Source organism: Poecilia latipinna, unplaced genomic scaffold (assembly GCF_001443285.1).
Source record: "Poecilia latipinna isolate Pla-1442-1.1 unplaced genomic scaffold, P_latipinna-1.0 Scaffold784, whole genome shotgun sequence".
NCBI lineage: Eukaryota > Metazoa > Chordata > Actinopteri > Cyprinodontiformes > Poeciliidae > Poecilia > Poecilia latipinna.
The window spans coordinates 89347-104142 of record NW_015113400.1 but is presented as its reverse complement, the minus strand read 5'-3'; the positions used below and the strand labels follow the sequence as shown (position 1 = coordinate 104142).

The 14796-nt window shown below is 38.2% G+C and overlaps 2 protein-coding genes across 5 annotated transcripts in view; one reads left to right on the top strand and one right to left on the bottom strand.

Moving 5' to 3' along the window:
* Positions 1-8411, top strand: part of LOC106956038 (acidic mammalian chitinase-like) — a 22830-nt gene extending 14419 nt beyond the window's left edge. The window contains exons 1-12 of one of the 3 annotated variants that reach the window (XM_015046594.1): positions 5174-5256; positions 5372-5438; positions 5536-5562; positions 5655-5859; positions 5987-6043; positions 6216-6381; positions 6483-6607; positions 6678-6801; positions 7134-7316; positions 7438-7554; positions 7631-7763; positions 7900-8339. In XM_015046594.1, the coding sequence (XP_014902080.1) occupies positions 5414-5438; positions 5536-5562; positions 5655-5859; positions 5987-6043; positions 6216-6381; positions 6483-6607; positions 6678-6801; positions 7134-7316; positions 7438-7554; positions 7631-7763; positions 7900-8156 (1419 nt within the window). In that variant the 5' untranslated portion in view covers positions 5174-5256; positions 5372-5413 and the 3' untranslated portion in view covers positions 8157-8339. Of the gene's footprint in view, positions 1-5173; positions 5257-5371; positions 5439-5492; positions 5563-5654; positions 5860-5986; positions 6044-6215; positions 6382-6482; positions 6608-6677; positions 6802-7133; positions 7317-7437; positions 7555-7630; positions 7764-7899 lie in introns of those variants that run through there. The other 2 variants (XM_015046592.1, XM_015046595.1) reach the window with 2 other exon arrangements.
* Positions 8412-12903: 4492 nt separating this feature from the next.
* Positions 12904-14796, bottom strand: part of arfrp1 (ADP-ribosylation factor related protein 1) — a 7761-nt gene continuing 5868 nt past the window's right edge. The window contains exons 6-7 of one of the 2 annotated variants that reach the window (XM_015046596.1): positions 13963-14063; positions 12904-13444 (exon numbers count right to left, since the gene is read on the bottom strand). In XM_015046596.1, the coding sequence (XP_014902082.1) occupies positions 13357-13444; positions 13963-14063 (189 nt within the window). In that variant the 3' untranslated portion in view covers positions 12904-13356. Of the gene's footprint in view, positions 13445-13962; positions 14064-14796 lie in introns of those variants that run through there. The other variant, XR_001426704.1, reaches the window with a different exon arrangement.

Below are 14796 nucleotides of genomic sequence, written 5' to 3'. Positions count from 1 at the left end.
CAGTTCCCTGGTCAGAGTTAGTATCTGTTTCTGTGTCAGGTCTGACTACTTCTGACCCGTTCCTCCGTGTTCGTGTCTCCCATGACTGCTCTTCACACATCACATCACTTAGAGACGACCCAACTTTAGTAGGTCTCATTTCAGAAGAGGATGAGATGACGCACAGAGGTGAGATCCTTGAAGCTTGAGCCACCAGCTGCACAGATAACAATAGTCCAGAGGTTATTGGCACAGCTGGAGAAAATCAGGGCAGCTACCGATCACACTTCCTTCAGATTCTATATTTGACCTGTGACCCTCTGAAAGGAGGTGTAGGGTATTAAGGTCAAGGCCGATCGAATTGGTTTTATATACATAAAGGTTAACAACAACAACAAAATTTTCAATAATTGTGTATATTTATACATGTATGTATGCATTTTTTAGAGTTACATTGGTCAATAAAGGTTTATTTTTCTAGACTGGTCAATTTGAAAATACACTTATGATTAAGATGAATAGAATGTTACAGCTGAACCCAGCTAGTTATGAATACTGTGTTGAAGTAATATGTTTTTTCCTAACTGCCTGGCATTGAATCAGACTAAAGTTTTTGTGTTTCAGTTTTGATTAACAAAGTTAGAAAGTTCTTATGAAGTTTTCAAACATTTCCTTAGAATAAACATTTCTGTAGAATGGCCTATAAATTGTTTGACTTGGGTCAGGTACCCAAGGTACGTTGGGTTTCCTACAGAAATCTCTTCAAAGGAGTTTGCTGAAACTTTGGCCCATTCCTCCTGACAGAACTGGTGTTGCTATATAATAATACAATCATCTGGGCTTTTCCTAGCTGTTCTATGCCCATAATAGTTAGTTGGGTCTTCTTTAAAATGAATTACTACATAAATGTGGCACAGAATGCATAGTCAAGTCAGGTTGATTTGTATAGCACATTTCAGCAATAAGGCAGTTCAAAGTGCTTTACAATCTAAAAACAAAAAATATAAAGTTATAGAACACAGTCACCAATTGAAGCATTACATTAATAAAAGTGTCTGTTGCTTTCTAATTGATACCACCCCTTTCAAACCTTTAGGGGACACCACCCCTTTCAAATCTTTAGGGGATACTGCCCCTATTAACCTTTGATGTTTGAGATTTCCTCAACTTCCTGAGACTCCAACCCGGTGGCCGTCACCGATCTCTCGTCAGAGAAGACCAAGGTCAAATGACCATATAACTTCCTTTAGACTAATGGTGCCCAAAGTCGGTCCTTGAGGGCCGGCATGCTGCATGTTTTAGTTCTCTCTCTGGTTTAACAGACCTGGATCAAATGATGGCTCATTAGAAGGCCTAATGACATGCTGAAAAGGTTGTTACAACCACCAGGGAGAGAACTACACCATGCAGGATGCCGGCTCTTGTGGACCGACTTTGGGCACCGCTGCTTTAGACCATATGTTTTCTAGGGGATATCAGGCCTCTAAACTTTTAGGGCATATCATCCTTCTCAACCCGACGACATAAAGCCATAACGGCCTCTATGTCATCTACATGTTGGGTCTGATGACTTTAATTTTCCTCTTGGCAATACTCTATAGATTCTCTGTGCAGTTAGGGTTTGCTGGCCAATCAAGCTCAGTGTCAACATGGTCATTGAAGCAGTTTTTGTGTATTTGATGTGTTTCTTTTCTCAGGTCTTTTAGTCATCAAAATGATTTTATTGAAATCATTTATGATATCTGCAAGTTACATATCAAACAAAACTGGGGTTAGCTTATGAAAGTCAGCTTATTTCTGGTCAGGAAGTGCTAGAGGTCTCTTAGAAAAGCAGGATCATCACATAGTCTGCAAAATATGCTTGGACTAACAGTAGAGGAACACCTTTTTTGCTTTCATTTTTCAACCCCAAAACCTCCTGAGACTCTGCTTTGAATTGGCCAGTGTTCGTATAATGCGCTGTCAGGTCTCCGAATTGTCTTACCCTACATTCTGTCATTGACAAACAAATGGTGGCAAGCTACATCCTGTCAGACTGTTGGAGTCATAGAGGTCATGCACTGGCAACTCCAGGCCCTCTGAGCACCACCGCAGGCAACTCAAGTTAAGTGTTTTGCCCAAGGTCACAACAGCAAAGAGAGGTCTTGAATGGGCAATCTACCCAAGGCGAGACAAACTCCTACCACCGTCACCACCATCTACCACAACATGTTAAGACACTTTACGATGATCTGCACCAACCTGATATAAATTCTCGTCCTTTCCACTTGAACAATCATTTATTAGACATGCAAAAAATACCAGGAGTTTCATTTATTTTTCAGTTCAATGACTATTCAACCGGTGATAAGTTGTTCCTTGTCTTTGTCATGCAAAGACAAGGAAACACCACTAGAAGTATAAAATGTGTTAGCTATCAAGCTAATAAATATTTATAGTGCAATTAGATAAACAGGCCACACTGTCGACGACATAAAACAGAAATCTATAGTCCAAAGGAATCACTGAAATTTGTTTCATAACCTGTCTTTTGCTTTTTTCTGTAGTTTCCACTACAGAAAACTACAGATCATGACGTTGATCTTGACTGAACCTTTCCTGGAGATATCAACAAGGTTTTCCTATATTAAGGAATACATAGCAAAAACATGTAATATCTGAAACTTGAAAAGATGACCACCATTTGCTGTATAGAATCTTTTAATATCAGAAAGTTCAAAGATCAAAAAACCTTTTTCTTTTCCAACTTTTATTTGTTGAAAGACGTGGTCGTTTCTAAATCATATTAAAATAACCCGAAATTCGCAGTTTTGTACAAAATCTGTACACCGACCGACCCATATCAATTCTGTGCAAAATATTTTTCATGGAATTGCATCCCCTAACAAGACTTTGAAGTGATTGTTGCTACGTGTTCATCCAGGAAGAATGAATGCTGAAAGTCAAAGATTTTACGCTATTTGCTTGATTTCCTTACATAGAAACATTTTCATCTACTTTGAATAATTAATTGAGCATAGTGTACTGTTGGATAACTATGGTCAAATGGAATGTATGTGTGACTGAACTGATATTATTTCTCTGTAAAGCACCTTGCGACGTTTGTTGTGAATTACTGCTATAGAAATAAACTGAACTGAATTATTTCAAATACAAAGGCTAATTTTATTTAATTAGCCTTTATGTTTGCTTGTCAGTGTGTAACGTCAATAATTCTTAAAATTAGTAACTTTTTGTCACCTTGTTGCATAGATGATTTATATGTATTGAGTTTCATGCTGATGCTGTCACATCATTGCTGCAGGGCTTGGAACACTAATAAAGATTTCAGCTGATAAACATCAGGTTTATCCTGGTATTTATGTCCTGCACATCAGTTACATAAGTATCATTATATTTTATTGTTTAACACTGTGTAATAACGAGAGAGGTATTAAAATACCATGGTGAATAAAATTTGAACTATAAATCTACTTCAACTAGAAGATTGACAGTACTCATTACAAAGTTTAGCGCTGACATATGGGAGATATTAGTAGAGGTGGGCAGAGTACAGAAAACACGTAGACAAGGAAGAGTAGCACTACTACATATTTTTACTCAACTAAAAGTAAAAAGCAGTTGTCCAAGAAATGACTCAAGGGAAAAAAGTATTTAATATTCAAGTCTATTCAAGTACTGAGTAACTGATCAAAATATAAATCATTAAATATTTAAATATTACATAATCAGGCGGAGCGAAATATAAAGTCAAGTGGAAATTTTGGTATTTTAAGGACAAAAATGACAATAATTCACATAAGTAACAAAAATAACAAAATCACGCAAAATAACATTTTTCAAAATCAGTTTATTTCAATAACAAATAAAAAAAAAATTATGAAACTTTAACAAAAACTGCAGCTGTGTGTCTGTGTCTGGTGAAATTTTGTTTTATTTGTTTTTCATTCAGTGGGTAGATAATCTAGAAATTTTAGTCAAGTAAGAGTAGAAATACTTTATAGTAAAATGACTCAAGTAAAAATGAAAGTACAGGATAGAAAAAACACTCCTAAGAGTAAATAAAAAAAATACAGTAAATGTAATATAGTAAATGTAATTAGTTACTATCAAACTGAATATTAGTAAAGTGATTTTAAAAAATGTACTGTTCTGGACTTTTACATAGTTAAACTATACATAAGCATATTTTTAAAGTGGTCTCTCCACTTTAATATGCACTCAGTAAACAAAATTGTCACACTGAAAGTATACAGAAATATGTTATATTTTAATATTCTTGTTTTGCTTTGACATCTGGCATTCCATTTGTGATTTTATCATTGCTGCAAGGTATATGCATCATGGTCATGAATCACCACAATTTCCTGTAATTTAACTGGCAATTTAATTTCAGGTTGTCAAATATTGCTGAGTTTATTTGTGTTGGCTTTATATCCCCATTATGCAACTCTGAAGCTGATCTGCACAGCTGACCGTTTTCTTTTCATCCCAGTTTTGTGTCCCAGGCTGGATCAGTACTGTAGTTCACAATCACAGAGGGCAGAAATATGACCTGTAAGCTGCAGAATATATTGTTGAGTGACAGTCAGTGGTTTTCTAAAGAAAGAAGATAGAGCAACCAAAGCTCTGAATAGAAAAAACTCCAATTATGCTGGAGAAATACTCCATTAGCCTTTCTGCTAGCTTGCCTATGTGTGAACGCAAAATGGAAAAATCTCACCCTTTTGAAGTTATTCCATTTTCTCTCTTATGTTGTTGCATTTTTTTTTCAGGTATATAAAGTTACAGTCTGCTTGATGCAGGAAATTCAGCCATGAAGCAATTAATATATAAATATAATAGCAAATTAAAGTACATAATAATTTTTGTGAAAAGGATGTTGTTTCTGCAGCTGACTTAAGTATTTTATTTACTGCACTATTTTGACCCTATCTATTCTCCTAGCAGGTTCTCATGACAACAGCAACAATATTGTACTGATGTACAGTGCTCAAAGGTCTTTATGGTTGATCAATGATATGATAATATGTAATTTGTTGCGCAATCTCAATGACACCTAGACCCTGACTAAGTAAATTATTGTCCATATGTAGCATTGTACCATCTTATCTTTACATATTCTAATAAACATTATATTTATGATTCTAGTTTGTTGGAGGTTGGTACAATTTTTGTTATCTCCCCCTCTCTCTCTCTCTCTCACTTTCTCTCTTCAGCAGTGTATAAAAGACCACAGTTTGCTGCCACTCGTTGGATTTCTGGTCTGGTCCCACGGTGAGTTGAGGAGGGGAAGGACGTCCTCTGATGTTTCACTGAAACTGGCTGTGCTGACTTTCCTGTGTTACTAATTTAAAAACTCTCTGTTTCTTTCTTCTTTTTTTTCTTGTAGTCATCTAAAGAAGTTTTGAGGAAAAAAAAACTAAATTACAACATGGCAAGGCTCGTATTGCTCACAGGTATTGTAAAAATCATGGTTCAACAACCATTATGAGGTCCATCTGTATTGTTGAATGTATGGTTTAATTTGTCTCCCTATTCTTTTATCCTCCAAAGCCTTGTGTCTGGTGCTTGTCCAGCTGGGTAAGATAAGACATACTTTCACGATTTACATACTTAATTTTGAAGAACTCCACTTTGAGGTTATAATTTCATATGTTGTTGTTCTTTCACAGCATACACAAGCAGAATGGAGTGCTATTTCACCAACTGGTCTCAGTACAGGCCTGGTGATGGCAAATTCCTGCCACAAAACGTAGACCCCTTTCTGTGTACCTCTCTGATCTATGCCTTCTCCATCATCAATCACGCCAACGAGCTGGTTACCTACGAATGGAACGACGATGTCCTCTACAAGGCCTTCAATGACCTGAAGTTGAAGTAAGTCAACACAGTTAAGATCATTATGTCAGACAAACATTTAAAGCATAAAGTTTTAAATGTTCACTTCTACTCAACACTGCACTTCATGCTCTTCAAATACTCTGTTTTCTTTTTATTTTTCTAGGAATCCTCACTTGAAGACTCTGCTGGCTGTTGGTGGCTGGAACTTTGGCTCCACTCAGTAAGTAACTGTGCAAATCAAAATGTTACCAAGTATGACTTTCTGGTACAAGGATGACACATCCGGATTGTCTTTTAAACTCCTGAGACAAATGACCTGCAGCAAAAGGTCAATAACTATTGGCTGACTTTGTCTAAAAAGTGTCTTGGTCCTTAAAATCTGTCTCCTACAGGTTTTCCATCATGGTGTCCACACCAGAAAACCGTCAGAAGTTCATCCAGTCTTCAATCAAATTCCTGAGGCTGCATGGATTTGATGGACTGGATCTGGACTGGGAGTACCCGGGTGCCCGTGGAAGCCCCCCTGAAGATAAGGAGAGGTTTACTCTTCTCTGCAGGGTAGGTTGAAAAAAAACAACAACCTTCTTTTGCAACACTAAACTATATTTCCATGTTTTATGTTGACCTCCATCCTCACAGTTTTGGGGTAATTATTGCAGGAACTTGTTGCAGCTTATGCTGCAGAGGCTGCAGCCACAGGTAAACCTCGCCTCATGCTGACTGCTGCAGTGCCTGCCGGAAAGGGAACCATCGATGGTGGATTCGAGATCGCTGAGGTTGCCAAGTAAGTGCTGTGTCAAGTTGTTTCTCACAGGAAGTCTGGGAGTTGTTGACTAAGGGTTTTGTTTACCTAGGGAACTGGACTTCATCAATGTCATGACCTATGACTTCCATGGAACTTGGGACCAGTTCACTGGCCATAACAGCCCACTGTACCAAGGATCTGAGGATTCAGGCGACCTCATCTATTTCAACACTGTAAGGATCCTTTTGCATCCTTATACCATCCTAAAACATATGTCAGGTTAACTGTCTCCTAGTTTGCCTTTAGGTGTGTTTGTGTGAATGCAAGATTATTAGTTCTGAGTGAATCTGTATTGCCCGGTGAAGGACTTGCACTCTGTCCAGAGTGCACCCCACCTGCCATCCACATGAGATAGGCCCCCCATTCCTATGATCTTGCACAGATCACAGGAATGGGGGAAGATGTAAGGGCTATCTATGCATGTGCAAAAAAATGAAAGGATTGTTTTGGTACCATGGTATTTTTATTTATTTATGTTTATCTTTTGTTCAATCAAAATTCTTAGGACTACGCAATGAGGTACTGGAGAGACAATGGTGCCCCATTAGAGAAGCTGAGAATGGGATTCGCAGCCTACGGTCGTACCTTCCGTCTAACATCGGCAAATACAGCTGTTGGAGCCCCTATAAGTGGACCTGCTTCAGCCGGACCATACACCCGTGAAGCTGGATTCTGGTCCTACTATGAAGTAAACAACTGCCTTTGGATACTTACTTATTATATGTATCATATTGGTAGTATTTGACAGGTAATGGCCTACAAATGAAATACAAAGTTCTATATTCCTGACAATGTTTTATATTGTGTAGATCTGCAACTTTGTGAAGGACACCACCATCCAGTGGATCGATGACCAGAAAGTTCCATATGCAACTAAAAACAATGAGTGGGTAGGATTTGACAACAAGGAAAGCTACAGAATCAAGGTATGAAGAGCTTCTCCCAGAACACTTAGTGTGTGTGAGGTGATTCCAACAGCGTCTCTTATGTGTGGTCAAACAGGTCAACTACCTGCAGCAGCAGAAGTTTGGTGGAGCCTTTGTTTGGGCCCTTGATTTAGACGACTTTGCTGGAAAATTCTGTGGAGAAGGAAGCCACCCTCTACTGAACCATCTACGCAGTCTTCTCAACATCGGTAAGGCGTGGTAGCATTCAGCCTCAGTCCACACTAGAAAGATACAATGTCTTCATCAGTGTTTTCTTTTTATAAAAGGGAAATACCAGTTTATGAGTGGTATTCATGTAGTAATACTACAATTCTGCCTGTACAGAGCTTCCACCAATGCCCTCAACCACCACCCCCAAGCCTGGCGCTAGCACTACGTCTCCAACCACCACCACCACCACCACCACCACCACTACACATGCTCCGGGATCTGGCTTCTGCAATGGCAAGGCCGACGGTCTCTATGCCCACCTCGACGACAAGACCAAGTTCTACATGTGTGCTGGAGGCACCACGTATGAGCGGGTCTGCGGAACTGGATCCGTCTTCGGTGACCACTGCAAGTGCTGCGTTTGGCCTTGAGCTTTCAGTGGTAGCGATGAAAATGTAGCTCAAACTAACAATCAAAAAGACTGCAAATCTCCTCTTCCATCTATTGTTTGTAAAACCATGTACTTACCTGTATTATAACTTGATACAGAAAAAAATGTAGTTTTGGGAAAATATGTGACAAGAAATCAAATTTGCCAACAAACTGAAACAACCTTTGTACGCATGACTACATTATTAACAGCTGCCAAAGTACATCTTATTGAAAATAAAGCAATAAAAACATTATTTAAGTGTAATTTTATTGTAAATAAAGCATATGAGATCATGTAAGGACCATTGTTATATTTGCAAAAGAAAGGGGGAAGTGTGTAAACCTCAGAACTATTTAAGCAATAGCTCATAGATTCCTCCTTCCTCATGGTGCCACCAAATGGTGCAGAAAAAAAAAATAATTTGGGGAAAATACAAATACATGTCCACAAGCATGTGGTGAGTGTAGGTATGCTTTTGTCTGTATTCAATGTTCACAAAAAAGTAAATAAACATTTTTGGCTGATTGGAGTTCAGGAAAAAAATGTTCCCCAATGCTTCGACCTAATACTTCAGGACGTGCAAAATGAAGTTTTGATGCAACACGTCAAAACTAAAAGAATATTACTATCACACAGTTTGTTGGGGCCCAATTATTTTCACATGCAAGCTTCTTCCCGTCTTCAAATATCCACATTTTTCTGATTGACAGCTACTGTAGGACATGGAGGCACAGCTAAACCTCCTTGGCATTTCTGCTAACCTCTCACTGGACATAAAAATGAGAAAAGCAGGCAACACTATGAGACCTGGGTTCCCTTTTTTCCTCCAGTTTAACTCAAATCAGCTCTGTCAGAATCTCTAGAATCACCTGAATTAATGATTACCTACAGCAGACCACAGTTTGAAACCGACGGACTGTGTGTCCAACCAGGAGCACCATGAGGAACTGTACTCTCACTGTTCCTTCTCACACTGTACACCTCCGACTTCCAGCATAAAACATCTTCCTGTCGTTTACAGAAATACTCAGATGCCTCTGCAGTTGTCAGGTGTACCAAAGGTGGTCAAGAAGCTGCATAGAGACAACTGCTGGGCCGCTTTGGTGTGAAAACAACCATCTTATGCTGAATGTAAACTACACAAAAATTTTAGATTTCTCCAGAAACAGATCAATCATGGTAGAATGAGTGGAGGTTATAGTGGAGTATAAACATGCCAATGTTCACCTAGATGCAACAGTTAAGCTGTTTACAAGAAGAATCAGAACCGAATGCACTTACTGAGGAAGCTTTGGTCCGTCAGTGCAAGACGCTGCATATCTTCTATAAGTCTGCTATGGAGAGTTGTTCAATATCTTCATCACTTGCTTTAGAAAGCCAGGAACTTAAAAATGTTGAAGAAGCTCATTGAGAAGCGTTGTCTCTTTTTGTCTATGGAGTCTGCTCTGGAACCTCTGGGGATTATTAGGCTGTAAACTTTGCACATTAATTTTAATTCATGAAAATGCGAATCAGCTCAATTTCTCTCCTGCCATCTTATTAGAAGATGGAATGCACTTGCTTAAAAATAAGGACCAGCTCTGGGCAGTAAAAGGGAAATGCATCGCAAGTCAGACTCTGATCTATACAATATGAATCAAGATCACAGTAGTGGGTCAGTTCATGGTTTGTCAGTTCATGGTTGGTCTCCTGTCCTGAATGTAATGGATTGCTGATGCATTACATGATATAGCTGCTATGTGTCCCGAATAGATATGCCACAGACATGCTTCATTATCAATTAAGATTATCTGGAAACTGTTCTGAACGATATGCAATGAGAGAACCAATCTCCCTGTGTACATGGCCGTGTATGACAGTCTGATAAGATAAGATATAACACATTTAAGAGAGCCTTATCTGTCGAGACGAGTCAGCTCTGACCCACCTGGATATGCTGATTTTTCACATACAGTGTGTCTGCCCCCTCGTCCCCCTGCAGCCCTGAGTATCCTCTCCATAAGACTGGGATCCAACAGCAGAGACGCTTATCCAGAAACGCTGTAATACTGACTGCTACAGGACACCCTTCCAGCTATCATCACTATCTACAACACGTCCATAGAAAAGCCTTTTGATATTAATAATGTTACTTTGTGTTAAATTTATCAAAATCAAATGACTTGAGGAAATAAAATGGGGTAGGAGGAGATGTTGGAAGATTATTATTTTTATTTATTTTTTTGTGTAAGAATTATTTCATTATTGACAAACAAAACTAGATTTTCATCCTTAAACTAGTTGCCAAGTGAATTGCATTAATATCTATATTTTTTAATAAAAGATTCCCAATTTCTTCACAGAACAAAGTGTGCTTGTGTAAAGCATTAACATCACAGCAGCCACAAAGCAACGGCAGTCTATTACTTTAAGTCGTTTCTTTCCTCCATTTAACTTTCCAGACCTTAAAGTAAGGAAGTTATAGCAAGAAAAAAAGGAAAGAAGACTTTTGACTAAGTCTGTCTAGGTGGGAAAGCGTCACCATCTTTCCTGGAAGTCTTCACTCTGTTTCAAGTGACAAGAGAAACTGAGAGTCTTTATTTGGTTTCAAAGATCCACAGTTACAGAATAACCCCTCTTATCATCAACCCCTGCCTGTTTTTCAGACCCTAATCCATACCTCCCGTCTCTGTGGTGGCAGCCATCTTCTACGGTGTAGTAAGTTGTAGAGTGTGGCACGTTTAATAGGATCTTCTTTGGTGATGAGCAGCAGTTTACAGCTGAGAGGAAGAGGTTAGAAAAGCTAATGAGGAAGGCCAGCTCTGACCCAGGATGCTTCCTCTACCTACTGCAGGTAGTGAGAGACAAATGGGCGATCAAAAATAACAGTGTCTCCCACATAGAGCTGTGGCAGACCTACAGAGCAATACAAGTGTGCGTAAAACTTATATTCCACTCAAGAAAAAAACAAACACACACACAATTTCACAGTTGTGTTTCCATTCAATAAGAAAGGCAATTAAAAATCAGTCATAAAATATTCTGCGCCATGACCCTCCTACCTCTTCCTGTTGTCTTCTTTGTCTTTTCCGCCCGTCACAAAACATTTGTTTGTTGATCGTATGACTGCCTGTCATGCAAAAAAAAGTTGTTTCCATTGTTATTTGTGAAATACAACAATTTGTATTTCACAAAACAACATGCACTAGGATGAGATAATTTTATCTCATCCTAGTGCAAAAACCTGTTTTATTGAAAATGTTTTTTTTTTAAACGGTATTTCCACTAAGCCAATTTATTTTCATAATTCCAATTATATGGCCAATGGAAAAGCAGCTGGTGACGTGTTATTAAATGATCTTATAGGATCTGACTATTTTTATCATGTTGTACATTTTGTATTAGTTTACATCTTATTGTCATTATTTTTGATTATGTGTATCTGTGTGCTTCCATCTGCCCATCATTCTGCTGTTTCCCCACCAAGGCACAATAAAGGATATTTCTGTTGTATATTTTATTATATATTGCAGGCTTTAGATAAACGGAGCACAGCTGTATTTGTTTCCATGTTGTTTTCAGTTTAGCTCTGACGGATTTAGAGAATGCATTTATTTATTTTTTGGTGTGGGAGCCCCTAAACAACTTCTTTTTTTTTTTTACCTTGCACCCTGCAGTCGGAAGGCATGTCTTCACTGATGTACACCATTGTGGAGGGCCCTTCTTCACATTTCTGATCTTTATTATTGATGTAAATATCTTCTTTCTCCCTGGAGGTGTCAGTATCCTACTGCTACGGTCCAATCCCACTGATTCCTTGTAAATAATGAAATGTTAATCAGCTTATCAAACCCCATGTTCAGCCTTCCTGCATCACAGCTACTAAACAGAAGATACATCCACTGCACTGTGAACATTTTATATTGTAAAAATGTAACCTTTTTTTTCTTTTAATAAAAGCTACAGCTTTAAGCAGACATACTGAAGTAATTCTGTCTGCGACACTGCAACCTGTCCGACCAATGCTGACGTGAAGGAATACTTTGGCCACTAGAGGGAAGTGTTGCTCCACAGATGGAGAGAAAGTCAATGTCACATGCTCATACCAACCTGCAGCTTTCACATAATGACTTTAATTAACTATGTCTATTTCAAGTGTGCAAATGTGTAAACTTTAATACTGTTAATTTTTGATTGTATCTTTTGTACGGAAAGATAATAAAACACATTTGACTCTAATCATCTGAATTATTATGCAGCTCCCACAAGTTTTACATTTCCCACAGCTGAACCATCATTACACTCATATGGTCTTTGATCCACTTGTTCCCCCCCACAGTAACCTGATGTAGTTTCAGAGAAACACCATCATATTTTGTTGCACAATTTCATATAAAGAATAAAATGATAAATGCATTTGATTGCTTGCTTGCTTAAATGAATACACAGTACGTAACCTTTTAAGCACTCTGTTTACATGCAGTAAAGCATGAACAAAAGAGACTTTCAAGATAAAGTATTTAAACAAAAAGAAAGTTTGAACCCTCATTTTTGACCCCGTGTCCTGAAATATGTTGTGCCCTTTTTTGGGACACAACATATTTATGGGGGCTCGTCCGGGATTTGAATCTGGGACCTCTCTCACCCGAAGCGAGAATCATGCCCTTTGGGGAGGGTGGTTGTGCTTCGACATGGGGAGTAAAGGTTTATATTTTTCTCTTTTTCTTCACAGAAAGTTAAAAGCAGCTGAACAAATCAGACTTTCAAGAAAAAGTATTTAAATAAAAAGAATGTTTGAACACTCATTTTTAACCCGCGTCCTCAAATATGTTGTGACCTTTTTGGATATAACAGATATTAAATGTTGAACTTCATGGCCAGACACGTCTAAATCTGTAAATAAAGGAAAAATGAATTTAAGGACCCGACTAAAGTAATGAAAACTTGTTGTATTTATAAGACAAGTGAAATATCAATGTTTCCTTGCTGTCAGTGAGGCTCAACTGACTGAGCAGTCCGCTACTGATCTCTAGAAAATGTATCACCCCAAGTTCACAGTGCAAAATCAACCTGTACAGTCACACTGTAACAAGAGTCCAAAGAGAAAAACTTCCAACTAGTGTAAAACTAGAAAAAATCAGAATGTCATCAACTCCAGGGGTCACATGGAATGTCCAAAAACTCAGCCAACGTCCAGAATATGTGGGGTTAGCCATGTTTTAGGTGATGTCCTTCTGCCTGGGCGGCCGGTGAATGTTCCTCACCACACACTTCACCATCCACTGAATGCCTTCGTTCACTCCGTCCCTGCAGCACAACGAGGGAAGAATCAGCAACAGGTGGATTTTTTTTTTTTCATAAAGTGTCTCAAACTGATGTTGAACTGAATCTTCTGAATCTGAAAGATGTTGATAAATATGTGTCTGACATTTTCCGCCTCTTATTATTCTGGCACTTAGAATTTCCAAAATTATTTCCAACTACCTAAAACAAGAGAAGCTTTATCTGGGTTAACTTAAGACTGTGAGAAAAAGTAAATAGGTGTTTTTTATTTGGTGTATATAAAGTGCATCTACTACATCCACTTGTCTCTTTAAACAATATACATTGTTAATGTTTGTGGTGAAAGGAGTGATTTCTGTTTTCGTTTAGGCAGTGAGGATGCCCTTGTCATGTGCCAACAGTCCAAACATTAAATACACTCAAAATGTGCATTCAACAAGCTACAAGTATTATCCTTCACACATTTATTAAGTGCCAAAAACACAAATAACTCTTTATATTGTCTGCTGAAACACAGCGCTACAGCCCAGAGGTATTTGTACCCTGTGAGGGCAGTGCAGGGCTGCACTAAGCAGTCTCTTTTGCCGATCTTCGGTGCCGAGTCACTGAAGGCTGTTTTGATGTCTGGAACCGACAAACAACTCTGAGAAGAGAAAAAATACACATGACAACCGTCAAAAGCAACACGAGGGCAAAGTACTACACTCACAAACTCTTTTCTGGTTTGTCTAATACTGTAGATATTTTATTTGCCATTTTTAACAAGTCAAAATGGACAAAGAGAAAAAAGAAAAATCAATGTTCACTAAAGCCAAATATAAGATTATTATTCTGAATAAAAAAAAAAGCTCAGAAACCATCAGACCCGGAGGAAAAGAAGATTCATTTCTGCTTTTATAACATCGCTGCCATCTCTATGTAAAGTCAGGAGTGTAAAAAGTTGGTTTTGTTCCTTTTTTGTTCTTCTTAGTCAAAATCACCACCTGTTCTCAACAGTGTGACTTTTACAGTAGCTGCACCATTTCCTTTACAAATGTAAGCAAATCTTTGTCTATATACTGCTAATGTCCCAAAAAAAATTCACAATTGCACAGTTGCAGCGTTTCCATTAAATAAGACATTAACACATGAATGAGCTTGTTCACACCATAAGTGATTAAAACTCATGGCAGTGACAAATGTAAACAGTTATATGAGATATATTCAGAATTCAGCGTTCATCGTCTCAGCCATCAACTTTTTATGAACTGTTGCTGCGACAGCTCTGGTGAACCCAGCTGAATTTTTTTTTTTTTTTTTTTTTTTTTTTAAAATTTGTGGTTTTTCCTTAATGGGTTTTTTGTCTTCCTTTTGGTAATGGAAAAAACCATTATTTT